This window comes from Lutjanus erythropterus, chromosome 18, assembly GCF_056507025.1.
Source record: "Lutjanus erythropterus isolate fLutEry1 chromosome 18, fLutEry1.hap2, whole genome shotgun sequence".
Classification (NCBI taxonomy): domain Eukaryota; kingdom Metazoa; phylum Chordata; class Actinopteri; order Lutjaniformes; family Lutjanidae; genus Lutjanus; species Lutjanus erythropterus.
The window spans coordinates 32,591,513-32,612,109 of record NC_139334.1 but is presented as its reverse complement, the minus strand read 5'-3'; the positions used below and the strand labels follow the sequence as shown (position 1 = coordinate 32,612,109).

General features: G+C 41.1%; 1 protein-coding gene across 1 annotated transcript in view; it reads right to left on the bottom strand.

Annotated features, from left to right (window-relative positions):
- The window catches only part of trappc12 (trafficking protein particle complex subunit 12), a 48,811-nt gene that overhangs the window by 5,951 nt on the left and 22,263 nt on the right, over nucleotides 1-20,597 (bottom strand). The window contains exons 4-9 of the mRNA XM_084742027.1: nucleotides 14,483-14,596; nucleotides 10,664-10,802; nucleotides 6,082-6,194; nucleotides 5,734-5,806; nucleotides 2,597-2,670; nucleotides 42-140 (exon numbers count right to left, since the gene is read on the bottom strand). Of these exons, the coding sequence (XP_084598153.1) occupies nucleotides 42-140; nucleotides 2,597-2,670; nucleotides 5,734-5,806; nucleotides 6,082-6,194; nucleotides 10,664-10,802; nucleotides 14,483-14,596 (612 nt within the window). The remainder of the gene's footprint in view (nucleotides 1-41; nucleotides 141-2,596; nucleotides 2,671-5,733; nucleotides 5,807-6,081; nucleotides 6,195-10,663; nucleotides 10,803-14,482; nucleotides 14,597-20,597) is intronic.

Sequence of the window (20,597 nt, the reverse complement as noted above, 5' to 3'; positions counted from 1 at the left end):
CCTAGATAATCAGTGTCTTGTGTGTGTGTTAATGTGCGGACCTGCAAAAAGATGCGTCCGATGCCACTGAGCAGCTGCACTCTCTGCTGGGGTTCATACTGGATGATGGAGTGATAGGTCTCCACAGCCAGAACATAGTCCTGAAAGACAGAGAGAAAAATACCAAAGTGAAGAATGGAGGGCGATGGAGGTACAGACAGAAGTTAGAAGCGAGCGAGGTAAAACAAGGTAAACAGTAGGTGGCAAGAGACAGGTGGAGGGTAAGCGAGGTAAAGAAGAGCAGAGTTGAGACAGAGAGAAGCGAGGACATTAATCAAACATATGGAGTATTAGCGGGGCGATGTGACCCTCCACCCACCTCCACACCGCGCTGCTACACATCGCTCACATGGTGACCGGACTGCTGAGCGGGGCGACCGACAGAGGTCAGCGAGGTGCATGTGTGTGTGGAGAATGAGTGTTTACTGGGCAGGGACTACGTACAGAAAGTGTGCACTGTACATGTGCCCATACACGTGTATTACAGTACTGTTTTTTTAACCATTGCTCTGGCTCAGTTTTCAGAGTTGACATGGGTGACATGTTTCTTCATCACCATGAACACACACACACACACACACTGTAGTTTATTTTGAATCAATCCCACAGACACCATCCTGCTGCCCCAAATACTCACTAGACCACCAAATGTGTATTAATCCGCGGCTGTAAATAGTCCCCAACAACACTATTTCCTCCTGTTTGAGAAATATTTAGCTTAAATGCTACAGTGAGCAGCCGTTTTACAAATGAAACCACCCCAGTCAGGGTGGGACGGTCAGAAAGTATCGAGACAGGGACTAACACATAGATAGTTCAACAGCAGTATGCAGAAGAAGAGAGGAGATTTCTTCTTTTTAATTTTTCATGTTGAGAATAAAAGATTGGAGAATGAAACCGAACTTTCAGTATTAGTCCCAGGCATAACAAAAATATAAGGATAAAGTTTTTTTTTTTTTTTTGAGAAGTAAGTTGAAAATATTTCAAGAATAAAGTCAAAATGTTTCTTCAACTCTTTTCCCCGACATTTCGACTTCATTCTCAAAATACAATAAAGAGAACAACTTCCTCCCTTTTTTCTGATCCTGAAAGTTCAACCTGATTCTCGACATTTCAACATTTTTTCACAAAATGCAAAATTAAAAAAATATCTTCCTGCTTTCATTTTTTCCCCTTATGCTTGGTCCTAATACGCTTCCTTTGTTATAACAGAGCAACAATAACTTAGCGGACTCTTGAAACTTGCTTGAGTTGTGTTTCATCACACTGAACATCACGTCTTCTTTACTGTTTCGACAGAGTTCTGCGTCGACACTGTTTAAGTGCATTAGGATATGAAAAGTGTGCACAGCAATTCCTCCTATAGATATAAAAGTAGTGATGCAGGATAAATATCAGGACTGATAAATTATCAGCAGATAATATTTAAGTTCTATTGTTCTTTATTATAGTGATACTGATCATCAAATTATAGCTGACAAATATTAGCTAAAATAATATCTTATTTGACAGATTATAAAATCATTTCATCTGATTTCTTGGGTAAAATGTGCTATAAAAGCCAAAGTGTACTTGTAAAAGCTTTTTGATGTATTTTACTAGAAAAGAACCCCTGAATATTTGAAGAATCAGAACTCTTCTTTGTTTTTGTCATAAAAGTGATGCCAGTTAGATTTGGTTTGGTCAGAGCTGTGGGATATTAAATCATCTGTCTTTGCTTTACATCTTAGCCTTTCCTACCCTCAGGCGTACATAATGTACAATTTACATGAAATTATTTTTAAATACAAAGATTTAAAATAATCCGTTATCTTATTGGTATCAGCTATGAGAACTATTGGTTATCAGTATCAGCTGAAAAACACCCATGTCGTGCATCCCTAAATTAAAGTGTAGATTTCACATTCAATTCAACAGACTATACAAGACAAGCAATTTAAATTTCATACCATACAGTAATGAATAGAAACCAGTGGCTACCTGAACAGTATTAAGAAAACAAAAAGAACAGAAACAGGAACACTTAAGTATGGTTTGCTTGGCAGTCAGCAGTAAAATTAAGTCTTTATGATTTGTAGTAAATGTGCTGAAACATATAAAATCACTGGTGTGGTCAATTAAAGGTGAGAGTTTGGCAGATTGAAGCTGAAATGGAGCCAAAGAAACTGAGGAATGCTGTAATCTTAGTTCCCACAACTAGATGGCACTGTGGTTCTCTGTAGAACCTGATCCACAGCTACACCTCAACTTCCATCTCTCTCTCCTTCTCTCTCTCACTGACCAAGAATCCAATTAGTGGTCAGTCTGGGGGGATTTCACTGTGAATCCTCCACCAGCCTGGCATCAGAGATCTCTGAGTCACACACACACGCGCACACACACACACACACACACACACACACACACACACACACACACACACACACACACACACAGAGAAACACTCCCTTCAGCAGACACACATCCAGGCAGACTCTGACACGCATACAGGGACGCATTCACTCCAACACACACTTGTGACACACAAACTTGAGGTGACAAACACACACACACATACCTTCATCAGCAGCAGACAGTTGGCCATGGAGTACATGACCCGGCTGAGGCGAGACCTCCAAAGCTTGAGAGACACTAAAAACAGGGAGAGGAGAAGAAGAAGAAGACAGAGGGTTGATTTCTTAAAGGGTTACTTCCTATTTAAATTCCACCTGCTTTTTGGGCATCCCTTTAACGTCAGCCTTTTCCTCCACTCTTCCCCTACCCTCCCATGTATCAACACACACACACGCGCGCACACACACACACACACACACACACCAAGGTTTATTTTAAGGCGATAAGGTGGTGAGGAAGACACTGCGGCACACTCCTCTTTCCTCTTTTCCCTCAGACAGTGCACCCTGTGGAAGAGCTTGTGTGCAGGCCTATTAGTATTCATCGCCGCACACGTGTGTGTGTGTGTCTGTGTGTGTGTGTGTGTGTGTGTGTTAGAGAGAAGAGCTAATCACTCAGTAGGGGTCTGATGTGTGAAGGCAAGGCCCTGCGTTATTGACTTGACTGTCGACTGTCTGCGTGGGCAGAGAGAGGAGAGACAGAGGGCACGGCTATTACACTGCTTTTAGAAGGGGGAGAGAGTGGCAGCACCGGCGTGCCTTCACACATACATCCACACACGTGTCACCCTGCCAGTTTTCCCAATTATAAGCAAGTTTCTCGGTACATTTAGCTCAAATTTCGCCAAGTGGCTTGTTGTTGTTCATCGCCCTGAATTAGCTGATTAAATTACTTCTAGTCACTCTTAACAAAAAATAAGCCTTTGGAAAAGTTTCTAAGTTGTACCGATACACACAAAAATTAGCACGTATATGCAGATTTTATGTGGCTAAACCCACTAAAAATAGGTGATTGACTCTTTTCCCATTGGCATTAAGTAATTTTTTTTCTGATGTGCATTAGCCAGCCTCATGTGTGTGCAGGAGAGCACAGAGAAAGTCTATACGTCTAGCTCTCTGTACTTTTGTAGCTTCTAACTGAATCTCTGTGGTCTGACTCTCTCCTGCGTTGCTGTTTGAAGCCTATGTTCAGATATCTGCTTTATTTCACTGTTTGATGTTCGCTTTCAGCTGTATGGGAGGCATGTTGAGTTACTGCTGATAAAAACAAACATTTCCTTATTTTGCTGCTTCATAATAAAACTTTTTAGATAACAAAATAACAGGGGACTTTTATTGTGACTTGTTCACCGCGCTTTCAAAAACTCATGGTAAATACTGGCCAGCATCAACCAAACTTCGCAGCTTTAATTGGTTAGTCTCCAAAATGCAGGCACAGTAGCAACAACGGTTTATTGTGTGTCACTGAAAACAATGACATCACAAAGGACATGATGCTATTCAAATCACTGAGAGGTTTTCATTATAAAACTTGGTGAAATTATATTATAGTGTGTATAATCTGTAGTTTTTGAACATTTTCAGCACATTTAAAAACACCTTGAGAGTACTGATGAAAAATGAATCACAATGTTATCGAAATCGCAATATGGCCGAGTGCAATATCAAAATCGCAGAAACCTTTCCTTTTGATAAAGGAAAAATGTGTGACAAACAGCTCTCCAGATGTAAGAAAACATTTTGTTTCAGACCCAAACAAATGTCACATCATCATGATTCTAATAGTGTTTTTTCAGTGAAAACTGTGATGCAAAAATTAGGGGTGTCCAAATCCGATATTGATATCAGATATCGGTCCGATATCAGCCAAAAAATGAGTATCGGATTTTATCGGACTGCATCTAAAATCTCCGATATAAGCGCTCCGATAAGCAGTCCATTTTCTGTTCCAGCACTTCTATCCATAGGTGACTCTGGTTGCTGACTATTGTTTTTTGTTTGAGTAACATCACTTGATCAAGCCTTTTCTAACATTCCACACTACAAAATAAGTAATAAAAGTATGTATGATTCGTGCTCATATCGTATCGGATCAATATTGGTATCGGCCAATACTCAAGGCTGCAATATCGGTATCGTATCGGAAGTAAAAAAGTTGTATTGGGACATCCCTAGCATAAATGATAATTTCCGCTAATTGTATTGCAATTGCAATTTCAGTTAATAATAATAATAATAATAATAATAATAATAATAATAATAATAATAATAATAATAATAATAATAATAATAATAATAAGATTTATTTATATAGCACCTTTCATACAAAGCATGCAGCTCAAAGTGCTTCACATAATAGACTATGAAGAATAGTAGTAAAAAGTACAAATATATATATACATACAGTAAAAATTAAGCAAGAATAGCACAATTTAAAGAAGATTAAAAAGTTAAAATGATTGCAACAACTACTTTGAAATTTCCTTTCACTGAGTCAAACTGACTCAAGCCAAGCAGCACATGTGTATGGACAAGGGGGAAAAAAGAGCTGCAATAACCAATGGAGGTAACAAGCCTTCATGCTGAAAAAGGTGTTAAAATCGTCCACCCAGGTGTCTTGTTTCTATGACCCCCGATTGGATCTGGAGCCGATAAATACCCGCAGAGTCATCTGACCCAGGAATGAATGCTGATTGTACTTTTTCCTTTTGAGGACAAAAGCCAGATGATAGTGGGTGTTAGCATTATTTTCGCCAAATGTAAAAAGGACTTGCAAATACAAGACACAAAGAACGCTGCATTAAGATCCACTGCTGTGTTGAGAAAGTCTAAGAGAAGAGAAGCCTATTTGCATCAGTTTGTTTGGAGGCGTGTCAACCTAAAACTGGTGTATTTCAGATGAAGGTGCCGGCCTATTTCCCCAGCACACTCGTGCAGATGTGAGTGGATTGGATAGGATTGATCTGTATTGATCTGCTTGGCGTGAAGGGCTGGAGGGACCATTTGATATTCAGCGCGAGTGCCGGAGCAGTGAGGTGCTAAACACTTTTAGAGCGCCGCATCGGTGTGTTTGTGTGGTTTGAAGAGGTGTGTGTGTGTGTGTGTGTATGTGTGGCTGAGGTATGCTGCAGTCCTGCACCAGGTGTGCCTCTGCCTCAGTGGCTGTGAGAGTGTGTGTGTTACCCACTGGGGCCCATGACCTCACTCTCCTCCCACAGTGTGATGCAGTCTGGGAAAGGGGCCAGGTCTGTAGCCAAATGTCTGCGTGCTTGAGTGTGTGTGTGTGTGTGTGTGTGCTTACCTTGCCTGTTCTCCTGTGTTAGGGTGATCATGCTGCCATCCTCAGCCAAGCCTTTCTCCAAGTTCTCCAGAATCTGTTGGGGGGGGGGGGTTTCAAACTTCAGAGGGGGGAGTTGCTTCACAGCCAGCACTGAAGGCTTTTTATGTGTGTGTGTGTGTGTATTAGAATCTGCATATTCCCTCTAAAATCCACCCATATTTGGCTGTTTACACAGGTGGGCTTAAGGATTTGTATGGTTAATGTGCTTTTTTTCTGTGGGTGTGTAGTTTTATTGTGTGAATACAACAGAGTATGCATATCTTTATGTTCATCCAGAGGCTGTGTGTGTGTGTGTGCGTATATACTAACAGCGAGGCAGACGGTTTTGAGATTGTGCAGGCGGTCCAGAGCCTCCTGGGGCTTGGCCAGGTACTGGGGAAGCTCGGCATGCAGCAGCCGCATGGAGAACGGCACCATGGAGCCTGGACAGGAGGGAGGGAGGGAGGGAGGGAAGGGAAGAAGAAAAGAGGAGACGGAGGGAGAAAGGGGAAATAAGGGAACGGGGAAAAATAAGAAACAGGGTGGGATGAGGACATAGCAGGAAAGAGAAAGAGAGAGAGAGAAAAAAGAGAGGGAAGGCGGAGAGAGACAGAAAGACACAGAGTGCGAGATGAGAATATAAACCCATCCACCCACACACAGACTGCACACAGCCCTGAAGGCAGGAACCTACAGATGGCATTGAGCTACGTATGGCTGCTTATTAAACCCTCTCATCTCTCTCCCTCTCCCTGTGTGTGTGCTGCACAGCTCCATCACTCATCTTCCTGCCTCATCCCTCTGTCTCTCTGTGCCTCTGCATCATTCACACTGTCTCACACAAACACGCAGAGGCGCACACACACATCCCAGAGGAAGAGCCTATATTCAGGTGAGTCCCCGGGCTTTGATCAGGGTCTCTTTGATATTGTCATCGGATCTGAAGCTCAGCTAGCTGGTCCATCTCTGGCTGCTGCTTCTGCCAGTCTATGTGTCTCTATTTCTCTATCTCTGCTGTCTATCTGTGTGTGCTTTCTATCTAATCCATCTACGGTGCAGAACACACACTCATTCTCCCATTTACCCCAGTGTCTCTATTACTGCCCTCTGTTATATGGTTCTATCTTCATGCTGACTGGACAGTGCTCTCTCTTTTAGCTTGATTATTTATTCTATTCTATTCCCATTTCCATGATGTGAAATATTGAAGTTGTGGTTTGGTAAAGCATCCTGAGCACAGCAAAATAATGAGAAAAAATAAGAAAATGCAGGCAAAGGCCAGTGCCTGGTTGCATAAAGCCCCATAAGCTAAGATCTCCCTTAAATGTTCAGTTAAGGATGCCTTAGGGACAAAAAAAAGTGGCACAAACTAATATACCGTTACGGTAAAGTATTTGTAACTGAGAAGGGAATCAACCCATGAAACCACAGCATTGTACAGACAATACAAAACTGCATTTGAAAGGTCTCCTGCGGAGTTATTGACCAGCAGAGATGCTACAAAGCAAACTTTTGAAGAGTGGGTGCCTGTTTTGCGAATATCTCTACTAGCTCATGCAAGAGAATGTACATTAATGTACAAGAGTACATGGGTGTTGAGCCAAACATTCCTTCCAACAGTATCAGGGTCCCATCAGACCAACATTTGGTGACAATGACATTTTTGAGCAAAATCTGTTAAAACTAGCCTCATCTTTACCAGCTGCAATATTAAAGGTTGTGTAAAGTAACATTAAATGTTTGCTCTGAGTTTGTCCCACCACAGAACCATCTGTTATTAACCACCCAGACAAATTTGAATGATTAAAAAAAATCACTAAGTATACAAAATTAGGTTTCAAAATCATGAAAAAATAAGGAACTCTGATCTGAAACACTGTGGGTGTGTCCACTCCACTGTCCCAGTGTCAAACACCACTACACGACCACTCCTGGACTCAACCTGAAACATGGACGCTCCATCTAGCAGCTTGGACGGTGACAGGATGGTATTTTTTTTTCTTCTGCGTCAGGTTGTTGGAGCTGAAGTGAGCTGAAGTGAGCTGCTCATTAGGGAGGGTGAGGGGGTGTTGTTCATGTGTTAGTTAGTGGGACGTCTATAGTGTTGGGGGACCATGGCTCCGGCATGTCATGGAGTCATGTATCAGGTCCACCCATAAAATCTTGGACACAGAAATTGACAGTTTAGCGGTCAAACTTCACAACTCAGTACTACATACTTCTCAGTGTTTTCACGTTCTCAGCAACTATTTTCAAACATGTATAATGTGTTTAGAAGAAAAAACTCATGATCTTTAAGTTACAAGTACATTAATGCATCAATAATCCCATAATATGACATATATTATTCTGAAATGCGCCATTCTGTATAATGAGTACTTTTCCTTTTAGGTAGGTTTTGATGCAAATACTTTTGTACTTTTACTTAAATCAATGTCTGTTAAGTCACTATCGCTAAATAAGCTAACACAATAGTGACTGAGCCAACAGCCCACTGAAGTATTGCAATATCTATTTAGAGTATTACGAACGCTGTGTCTGTGGAGAAGTTACTGTGATACAAACACTTATAGCTGCAACGATTAATCGACTATTAAATTAATCTGCATCTGTATTGATAATCAATCGAATCTAATTTTTAAATTAAAATTGTGATTGTGTGACCTGTTGTATTAAACTGTGTTTGCTGTTACCAGCAATAACAACAGGTGTCGCCAAATCAACCAGGACTGAAATCTTCAGGTCTGACACTTTCAGTTAAACTCTGAATGCAGAACAGAGTTACGGAGAATTTATACAGTGTGGTATTACTATTTTTATTTATATTCATTCTCCTACCACTGATGGCTGGCCCGCATGAACATATTTCTGGCCAGCTAGCATGTTGCCCTTAGCTCGCCTGCTGCAGTAATTCATTTATTAGTAGTAGTTTACTACTACTGAGAATCTCTGCATAATGTTTCTGTTAATTTGGGGTTTATTCTACATTTATACAAACAGTACATATGTTGGATTTTTAAAGCTGACTCTAATTTATTTTCTGTACTTTTATTTTTAGGGAAAAAATGAGTCAAGATAAAATGGATTTTCCAGCAGAACCTGACAGTACAGAGAAAGCTTTGAAACAAATTTCGACCACAATGTGGGCAGATACAATTTATACAAATGGTAACTGAACACTTAAAATAGTGAACACAATTTTGGCACTTGGCATTCAAAAATACAACATAACGTTCCTTCTAAAATTTTGCCTCGACGTCACCAAGCTTCCAGCTCCACATATTTTACAACAATGTGCGGAAGCACTTGCTGCATCTTTGTCTGGTCTGACAGGGCCGACAGGCACCACAAAAAACAAAGAAATGTACCAACAAAAAGAAAAACTAATTGTTTTTGCAAATAGTTTTATCATTGTGCTGGTAAACAAAACTGTGTCTGCTTACAAGAAACCTCCACAGGGTACCTTTAAGATTCTGTTTAATTAAATCTTCAAGATTCAATTTCATTTAAATAGTCTCAGGACTTGAACTTGCACTATGTCTCTCCCTCAGCATTATTACAGTTTCCCAGTCTAGTCTGCATATCCATCCCTTTTGTTGGGCTGACACTCAACCAGTTAACTCAGATTTTTTTCAAGCACGAGTAGAGGCCCACATCTTTCATCCAGGTGAGGAAAAAGAGGAAGCAAGGACCTCTTTTCAAAGAAGCTGGGAAGGTTATCATTTGACCACAAATTCATTTTCTTCAACCTGTGAGAAGACCGATGCATCTCTATCTTACTTATTGATTGAAACATGAAAGGAATCAGGCCTGAAAGTAAAGTATGAAGATACTGCTTTAAAAAGGACATGAATGAAGGGTACTTGTCAGGCATGTGGCATTCAGCTCTTAAAATTTCTAAGTCAAAATTGGGCTCAACTTTTCATTTGGCAAACAAATTAATAACTGACAAAAATTGATTCCTTCTCGAGTGCTCAGTCGATCCTAATTCTTCAGAGAGTGATACACGGGCAGCCGTCTCTTAAGGCGTTCAAAGAGTGCGTTCATGAGTAATAGACAGTCGATGTGAGCGTTGGGCCGCAGAAACGTTCGACTTGTGATGCCAGGCTACACAACTCGTGCCAGTTTGTCTGCGAGCACCTAGCAGGGCACAAAGCGTTTAAATTGAGCAATGGAAAGTCAATCGGTGCTCTTTTAGAAGGCTGCGCGGTGTAGCTTCAAGTGTGCTGCCTTTTTTTTTTTTTTTTTTTGGGTAGGAGTTTGTCTGGGGTGTGTGTGTGTGAGTGCGTGTGTGCGTGCAGCTGTGTCTCTGCTACTGCCTTCACTGTGGTAGCCCGAGGGGCGAAGCAGATCCAAAGTAATGGGAATACATTAGAGAGCAATTCATGCAGTGTAAAAGGAGGAAAAACAAAACCAAAGAACTGCTGGAGACAAGTAGAGTTGTTGGAGCTTCTCGACGATACAGTCTAATATCAAGCTCCTGGCAGAAACTTTCCTTTGAATATTTAATAGGACAGTGGTGGTATGCTTGTGTATCCTAAAAAACGTGGGTAAAATGCAAAATCCTTTTGGAGAGCAGGCTAATAACACATTCAAAACTCACAGATAAGAGTTTCAGAGCAGCTTTTCAGCGCTATCGTGAATACTACTATTCAACCTTCAGTCGGCATTCACTGAGAATTCATAGAGCAGCTTTTGGACATATGAAATATGAAATAAATATGAAATAATGCATGATTTTACAATGCAGCAGTTTCTATATAAAAGTTTCTGTTTTCAGCGCCAAAAGTGCTCCTCCTACACAAAAGGTCAATAATAATGACCCAAGGGGAAAGAGGGTGGTATGGTATTATACAAGCTTAGTGTGTGTGTGTGTGTGTGTGTGTGTGTGTGTGCGTGTGTGCGTGCATACCTCTTCTCCCAGGGTAAACAGCGGGGTAGAACTCATAGTAGAGGTCTGGTTGATCCAGGTTGCCGAAGGGCTCAAACTCCAGCTCAGCGTTTTGGAAGAGGTTCAGTTTGGTGAGGAGGGCCAGCCGCACAAACCAGAGCTGGAACACACACAAACAAACGCACCTCTGTTTGTTTAGCATATAAAACATTCATCAAATATTTCAAGTACAAAAGATAAATCACACAAAATTCTCTTTTCTCCTCTGGTCATGGTTGTGCTGCTCTCTGTCAGTCACCAGTAAGACTCGCCCACCATTTTGATAATAAAAAAAATCATTTGGAGTAAAGAAAAATGTCCATATTCTCTTATTTTTGCTTCTCAGATGTGATTATTTTCTGGTTTCTTTATAGCTCTATGCAAACTGAATGTGGACAAACCAAGACATTTGAGGACATCACCTTGGGTTTCAGGACACTGTAGTCAACATTTTTCACAATTTTCTGACATTTTATGGACCTGACAACTGATCAATCAATCACACAAGACTAGTATCACCTGGGGACCTCTGATAATTTGTAATATTTGCGGATGTGGTCTGTGACCTTAAAGCTGTGTGAATCTTTCATGTCCATAATATTTAAAGTAAAAATTCCTCTGCAAACATGGAGACTACATCAGCAATTATAAATGGAAGTTTTGGCAGCATTTTGGCTGCAATTTCATATTCATCTTGCTACTTTCTTGACACTCGATCCAAACTTCTAAGTTCGGTACAGACAGGTGAATATCCTAATTCTCAAACGGTGTGCTTGTGCACCATTTGTTTAAACAGCCTTGGTATCCCAGACAGCAGTTAAACTGAGTGTCTCTGTCTCTGTCCAGTGTCTGTTTTTCTTCTCAGCAGCCACTGCTCTTAATGTTATTGAGCGGATATTATGCAGAGCCTTGACAGCATGCAACTAGTTACATTTAGCATCATTAAATTACAAAATAACTGTAAATGTAATCCGTTGCGGTTACTGAGAAAAAAAATATGAAGTCACTAATCGAAATTACTAAGGCGTTAGATCCGAATTGTTTTGTCTGATGTGCCTTTAAGTCTGAGTCTAAGAACAGTCTTTTTGGGTTGCCTGGCAGAGATCTCTTCTGAGTGTCCGCTTCTAGTTTTGTTTTGTAATCCTGTCCTTCTTGTGCGTTTTGTCAGCGTTGCTGCTAGCACATTCCTCTGCCTGTGTTCGTGTGGCTCTATCCAGAAGATGGATGGCTGCATGAGCTCATTAAGAAGGCCACCCCTGTGCTAGGCTCTGTGCATGAGACTTTAAATTAATCGACCATGTTGTTGCCTTGTGCTACATATTACTGTTTGTTTTCCTATCCTAAACACCCTGGCACAATTTTGAAGTCAAGGTTTTAAACGTGTGCTCCTTTTTAAATGTATTACCTGATCTGACTGTTGGGCAACTCTGTTAACTCCTAACCACCCACAGTTCTGACCACGGGACATTAGCACCATGCTGGACTTCCCAGACAGCCAGTATTATAGCAAGTTATGTATAGATAGATTAGACTCATATTTTTAATCATTATGGTCTGTTTCCAAAAGAAGACACTAGATAATAGTACAATGATTTCTTCTTTTTTTCAGTTCAGTGCAACACACTAAATTCCTACATCAGCCTACATGAATAAGTTTAACCAGTAAGTAGGCCTTTCCTTTTCATCTGCGATGTGAAAACATCAGATTTTTACACACTCAGAGAAAGTAAAAGTGTGCATCCTCCTGCAGTTCAGTTATAATATCAGTGCACCGTGGGGCGTCTCGCAGGCAGGGCTGCTGACAGCACTGCAGCTGCTGTCCGGCGTTGCTTCCCCTGCAGGCTGCATGCTCCTTTATGCAGTGAAGTGTTTATTTCAACCCCACCAGAGTTGGTGATTGTTGGACAAGTGGAATCATGAGCCAAGACTTTTTTGAAACATTTTGCAAATGGAGTCCGGGTTTTCTGAGAGCAACCAAACAGCTCAAACGTATGCTACCCTTTGAAACAAGATCCCTCACTGTAACAATCCTTTCCATAAGGTCGTCAGACACTAGCAATAACAATTTGAGCCTGTCAGTGGAAAAAAACAAGCAAGAGTCACCTGTACTGTGTGTCTATTCTGGATGTCACAAGAACCACTACTTCAGTACCAAATTGGTGCCATGATTTGAAAAAAGTACCGAAAATATGGGATATGATGGCCGACAAGGGCAAACACACTCCACATACAAAAACAAGTTACATATACAGAAACGTGCTGCATATAAGAAAACAAATGCAAAAACTCAGCACTGCCCCTAAAGGCCTGGAGGACTTCCGTTGTATGACTGGACATGCAGCGTTTTCTTTTGCATTTGTTTTCTTATTTGCAGCGCATTTCTATATATGCCGCAAGTTTGCCCTTGTCGGCCACCGTAATGGGAGGTACCAGAGACGCAATTCTTACTGACCTGACAGACACAGCACATACACCTTGTGCTGCAACCTTGACTCTTCGAAAAAACAAAAACTGTAAACACAGTCGTCTATAAAGTAGGCGACTATGTGTTAGAGGCAGATCATCAGGGATTAATAATAAACTGACAATAACAAGTATGAAAGTGGTGCAATCAAACTTTTTTAGACAAAAGGAGGACTTCATGTTAATGTTACATTCAAAATCTTCACCTTGTTTTCCTGACATACACGTCAGCAGTAGTTTTGTCACACGACATTTGCAATGGCTGAACTCTAGAAGCTAACGTAATGTAAACACAGCTGGTAGGCTACCATCATGTCACGTGTTTTGTCTCTCACCATCACAGTGAATTTAAACAATAGCTGCATGCTGAGTTTAACTCATATCCAAAGTTCAGCAGCAGAAATCACTGCACTTTTTCATTACTTTCCAGACATGCCAACCTGCTCCCCTGACAGTCATTTGTGTCAGGTATAATAAATCTAGAGTTTTGTGAAAAAAAAAAATACTGGCTTAACTGTATTCCTGTTCTTGGATATCCAGAATCATTGAAATTCACTAGTACTGGTATTGGACTACTAAATTTTGTGGTATTGTGACATCCATTCCTGTCTGCTTCCATCAGTTAGTTTTGTGGTGATTAGAGACTTTCACGCTGTCATCAATTAACCACCAGTGCATGTTGTCATGAGGATTTTTGTTAATAGGTCTGTCAGCTAATTTAAAAACATTTTTTTTATTGATTCCCCTTATTTATAATTCCTTACTGAAATGTTCTCCCTTTGCATTTTTGCAAGCTTCTACTCTGTATGTATGTTATTCTGTAAATGTAATGCACACTGACCGACAAAGGAAAAAAGAAATACAACTTCTTGATAACTTCTTGTCTCCACACTGTATTTGGCAATATAAAATGAATATGTTTCTGTAAGATTGTGACAAAATAAGCACTCAAGAGTACAGACTAGATACTTTACAACACATCATCAATCAACACTTTCAGTCAGTGTTGTTGAGGAGGCAGTGTTGTGGTGTTGCAAAGTGAAGACAAAGGTCAAGAAAACAGTTTCCATGGGGGCTCCCATGCTGATCGGAGCTTCTCGATGCCTCCATGTCTCTCATCAGTGTACAGCTGCATGTGCCTGGGCCTCTGTCCAAGCGCATATAGGCTGCGAGCTGTCAAAAGCTCATGAGAATTTACACAACACAGCCTGTGCCCCCCAGATATGGAGAAGCTCCACGCAGAACAAGACGTGTCCCGGCTTCACTCTCCAACACCCACAAACACGCAGAGAGACAGACAGATGAATGGACGGATGAAGGGAGGCTCTGGCGTCGTACCTGCAGTGAGTCGGTGGTGTGGGAGGTTGGCTGGCCAGCCTTTCCGTATCCCTGACCATGAGCTGTCAGCAGCCGGCCCGTCAGATCCACCGCAGCCCGCCAGTTCTTACTGCTCTGCAGGGGGAGAAAACGCACAACATACTCAAACACACACCATGACTGACTGATGGAAGAGGACACATCACCAACAACGGATCAACACGTTTTATCAAGATGCCTGTCTTCGGTGGTCTCGCACAGGGATGAAGGTTTCAGCAAATTCAGAACATAATTCCAGTTTATTATGCTCATAGTGTTGACTATTATTTCTATCAGTTATGATAAAGTCCTATTCAAGAAAGTATTCTTCTGTTGTTCTTGGAATGTGGAAAAATCCAAGCAACAAGGTCTAACAGGCTAAATATCAGTCTACAACCTGAGGTTGACAGTTCATTCTTGACCTGGGAAACTTTCAGTTGTATCACACAGTCTTCAGCAGCAGATTGTGAGACAGCTGTGAGACACCGCAGCTTTCAGTGATGATGTGTCTGAAATCTCAATTTACTGTTTGCTACAGTGCAGTTTCTCAGGCCATGGACCCCTTAGCCAATAGACAGATGGAGCAGGGGCCCCCTACTACACTGCACTGAATATTTTGGAGTCTTCTCTCGTTTGTGCTTCGCCATAGCTGCTAAGTCAACAACATGGCTAATGTTAAGAGTGTTAGCTTCTCCATCTGCACTTTTAGCAGTGGTGTCTGAGGTAGAGAGCATGTCAGAGTCTCTTGCTCTTGTTGCAAAACGAACTATTGTGGCTAGAGCTGCAATGATCGATCGATTATTCAATTAATCGTCAACTATTGGTTTGAGTAATTTTTTAACAGATGTCGTCTTGGGTTTTGGGAAACACTGATCTACATTTTTCACCATTTCCTGACATTTTAAAACAAACTATTAATCTTTTAATCGAGAAAACAATCAACAATTTAATTGACTATGAAAATAATTGTATTGTTTTAACTGTGGATCACAAGCGTCATCCTCCAAAAGTTTGCTTCAAATTTGCTTGACAATTACATGGAAACATAAGCTGTATTTCCATGTAATTGTCAAGCAAATTTGAAGCAAACTTTTGAACTGTTGCAAAAAAGAAATGGTAAGGGCAAATTAAGCACGTTATCGTTAACTGGTTTGGAGTAAATACACTAGGCTCTGCAAATTTGATGTTTGCAATAAAAGCTACTTTAATGAAAAGAGTAGAAGAAGTGGAAATTGGAAGCAAAACCAGAAGAAGACGAAGCAGATGAAGAAGAAGCAGCAGAAGATGAAGAAGGAGAGGAAGAAGGAGCAGCAGAAGAAACAACAAGAAGAAAGAGCAGAAGAAGAACAACAACAACAAGGGGCAGAAGAAGGAAAAGAAGAAGAACAAGAAGAATAAGTCATCGTCATTGTCTTGGGAAACTTGTCAATTGAGCAAATTGAAAATATTCTTTTGTGCAGCAGCTAAGGCAAAGAGCTGAAACAGCATCTTCTTCTCTCAGGGTGGAAACAGCTGATCAGTCATATACATCAAATGTTCACTACATCAGGACTTAAACAGAAAGTGTCTCCATCTTCCATTAAGTGCATCAACTCTCACAAAACTCACAAGAGCGCAATTTGTTTTGCAAAATTGAGTATGTTTTTTTTTAAAAATCAGTTTTCATCAACATCTTCTTATGCAATCATTCAAAATGCGTATAATAATAATAAAGTTGATGGAACCACAGCTATAGTTTCATCTTCCAAGTTAGAAGAGAAATCCTAGAAGTAATCAGGATAATGGTTCCATGACAATATCTGCTGCTGAAGATGATAAAATATGGTCAAAAGCTTTGGAACAAGCTAGAGCGTGGACTTCATGCTGTCTTCAACCTGTTTACAGCCTGTCAGCTGCGACAGCTTCAATGGTTCTGACAGATTATCTCAACCCAGACGTGAAGACGCCTTAAATCATCTCGCATTGGATGTGAAAGCTGTGTGCAAAATTGTATGTCCAACTACAGCATATACAATTAGTCAAAGTTGAACTTAAAGGACAGCAGTGTTGACCTGACGGTTGATGAACAATTTTAGTATTCATCTTTGTTTTCTCAATATAATTTTGACTAACTTTGGGTTTTGCTTACAGCCTTTCTTGTTATCTATCTTGATATGTAAAGCTGCAATTAACAATTATTTTCATTATATGCTGAGTATTTTTAAATGATTAAAATGCCTTTTATAATTTTCCAGAGGCCATATAGTCTTCATATTGCCTATATTTTGTCAAACTAAAAGTCCAAAACCTAAAGATATTGACTTTACAATAATATGAAACGGGGAACAACGGGAAATTGTTGGGTGAGGTGTACTAAATTGGCATATGATGATTTCCACAGTGACATGTATTTCTAAAAATTTTAAAAGTTAAACAAATAGTAGCAGTAAATAGTGGGATTAATAGTCTTTTCTTTAATAAATCAGGTGCAAGGAGGTATGTGGGAGCAGCTTTGAAATCACGATGTTACAACGGTAGAGAGCTAAACGGTCGATGATTGTCAGGCACCATGATGGTCAAAGGCATCATCCATCAGTCCAACCCTCGCTGGAATCAAAGAATGTTTGTTGTTCTTGCTTGATAAATTAATCAACAGATTGATGGCCAAATATATCTAAAAAAAGATCCATTTTGTAATAAAACTGTTGAAATATACTTGAATACCTTCAATACCTATTTGAACAGAGAGAACTCTCAGTAGAAAAATAAAAAGCAGGACTTCTGAAAGATGGCGCAAAAATAAAAAAAATCAAAGGGCTCTTTGGCCTTGAATTTACAGGAGATAATATTTAGGACAGTTGAGATGCAAAATAAAAGGAAGTTCTATCATCAAACTAATCATCTTATATAACAGTGTCAACTCCAAAGTGATAATGTGACACGAAACGCTGCAAAACTAAAGTCACTACACAAGAAATGAAGCAGGTGTGTGTAAGTGCACAACGGAGAGTGTTTACGCCGATGGTTAGCAGAGCTGCCAGCCACTGAAGCTGGAGGACAAAGCGCCCACTCACACAAACACGGCAGACACACACATCCACGCACACACCTTGATATTAGCAGCATCTGCTTCCACAGGAGGTGGTACAATAGGTAAGAGGGGGGACAGAGGTGGGAGGGGGTGTAGAGTCACCCCACCCCGTCAACACACATGACAAGGTCGGCTCGCCGATTGGGTCCTAAGTGCTGTGCCATTCATCACAGCCAGGGAGCTAATTAGGAGAGGGGGGGGAGAGAGGGGGAACTACTTTCTTTCGAGTCATCTTTATCACAAAACTCATCACCCTTTTCCCCTCTCTTTTCTCTGTTGTAGCTGTCCTCTCTTCCCTTCTTCTCCTCCTTTTCTCTAACTTGCCTCGCAGCCTCTCTTCTCCTCAGGATACTCCCCTTCTTTCTTCTCCCTCCATCTTGCCGCTTCCTCTCCTCTCTCCCCTCATTTCTGCCCCCCTTCTCTTCCTGCTGTAATTTCTTCCTCCTCTAACGCTCCTTCCTCATCCCTCCTCCCTCTCCTGCCCTGTGCCAGTAGCTGTGCTGCCTCTGAATCTTCATTAGGGGGGGAAATGAAGCTGAAAACGAGGAGGCAGCCTGGACGGCCAAAAGCAGCTGCAGTCACTCAAACACACACATATCCTACAGTACGCTACAGTACACCGCTGCCCTGCCACGGGGCAGAAGGAGACAGGTGTGAGAGCGTGTGTTTGTAGGTGTCTGTGTGAGACTGGGATACGGCATGAGGAGGGGAAATGAGAACAGCCAGCAGTGCTGTACACACAGAGCTGAGACAGGGCACAGAGGGATAAGGAGTTTCAACACAGGATAAGCAGGATCTGGATGGTAGAAATCTGGACCACATGTAGTGAAAGAGCGCAGAAGTCAAAGTTGGCCATAGTGGATGGAAGAGAGAGAGAGATTGAAAAAAAAACAGAAACTCTGGGCCAAAAGAGTTGGAAAAAGAAAAAGAAAAGGAGCAGTGGGTAGCAGAGTGGAGAGCAGGAGATGAGGAGAAGAGAGCTGAGGGCCAAAGGGAGCTGCAGAGAGGCACCGCGAGGAGCCAAAGTGAAAAAAAAAAGCTCACAAAGCTGGAAAAGTGAACTTCAGCTCAGGCCTTACGTAACCATGCAGCACTGCTGCTACGCATAGCTTTATGGTATGATATTATCTCACGCCAGCCTGTAATTTTAGGTCTTGAACCACACCAATCCAAACCAAACATTATAAGCATACAGCAACGCAGGAGCTGTGATCTGAGCAGACAGCAGGCAGGCTTTGTGTTTAGAGAAGCGACCCTTCTGTGACCACAGGGTCGCAGGGTCAGGCTCCATTAAAGATACCGTGCGATTATGAGCGCCTTGGAGCAAGATAATGACGTCTCCGCTTCACTGTCATCTCAAACGGTTGAAGCTGAGCTCTGACCCCACTGATGAAAAAAAGAACAATCACAGACTGGACTGTGTTCAACATGCTAGTCTAACATTTACAATGTGCAGAGTCCCGCCTCCAACTGTCAGCACACATTACAGTGACTGGTGTTCATATTCTACCTTTTCAGAGTTTCAGAGGGTCTCTTTTTTTTACAGGCCAGGGGCATCTGTGATCACATGCCTTTCCATAAAAAGGGATAACCACACTGAGCCATGCCATTTTTTTTTGTTCTTATTAAATATATTTGGGGGGTTTTTATGACTTAAATTTATAGGACAGCTGATGATATGACAGGAAAGGGGGAGAGAGAGCAAGTAATGACACACAGCAAAAAGGCCTTAGGCTGAAGACGAACCCAAGTCCGCTGCAGAGGACTCACAGCTTCAGTACACAGGGGCAAACGCTCTACCAACTGAGCTACCTGGCCACCGAGCCATGCTGCTGCTGTCCTGCTTAGTAACATGACCAGCCGGGACAATCTCCTCCCTGTGACGCCTCACAGGGTCAAAACTCAACACTCTGAATTCCCAAATATAGCAGCCACTTGGTGGAGACATTGCATGTCACATCTACAGTATAGATATTTGTTTTTTTCTGTTTCATTACTCTTATAGGCACCAGCATGGTAAGCAGGAACTTAACATTTTTATATGCAGTCTTAAACTACAAAAAGTATATATTATTTATTCAATTTATTTACTCACCACTTTTATATGCAGTCAAGTGCAGGGTTTTAAAGGACAGTCTTCAAGTTTAATTTTATAAGTGAAGAGGCTCTGTTCATTTTGGCCTAACATCTTAATTTATCTACTATTTTCTTAAGGCACTAGCTTCACGAGCAAGAACAGCTAAATGTTGTTCACTTCATAGAGTATTTAATTTACCACTTTTATATGCGGTATAGTAATGATGCTGCTGAAATAAAACTCAGAAAGACTAACTGATGTGAATTTTGATACCAGTACCCTTAAAGTGATGCAGATACCAATAGAGTGGAGTATTTTGATAGCTTTTTTCTACTTTATTCGATGCCTATTGTGTGAATGGAAGCATCCCTGAAATAATCCTTCAGAATTTCATACATCTATTTGATCAGACAGCTCAGACGTAGTATATAGTTATACTTTTGAAAGTTTTGTTGGGATCTTGGCATGACGAACTGCCCACTCCAGTAAATACAGCACGCTTGATTTCACCACACCACAGACTGTATGGGTTGTAGCTGCTGCAGTAGTGGGCCAATCATGGCGCATTCAATCAAAAAAAAAAAAAAAAAGAAAACACTTGTGATGATTGTCCATGAGCAAAACCATACAAAAAGTCCTTTTTTTTCTAGAGCTGGGTTCAGAAAGGATCGAATGCAGGCATCGTTTGACTGGAATAGTTTTGGTTCTGCTTGGTACTGGGTGACTTTGGTCGATACCTTACAGCAGTGGTTCCCAAACAGTGTGCTGAGGAGAGTCCAGGCGTGCCGTGGGATTTTTGTGATAATCATGCACCATACAACTAAAGAAAAAGTTATGAATGAACTTAAATTTTTATATCAGTTCTTTGCATGCACTCATTTCCCAATACAGTGGCAGATTCTTAAAGACAAATCCTTAAAAAAAACATTTTTCAAAGTGAATCCCAGTTT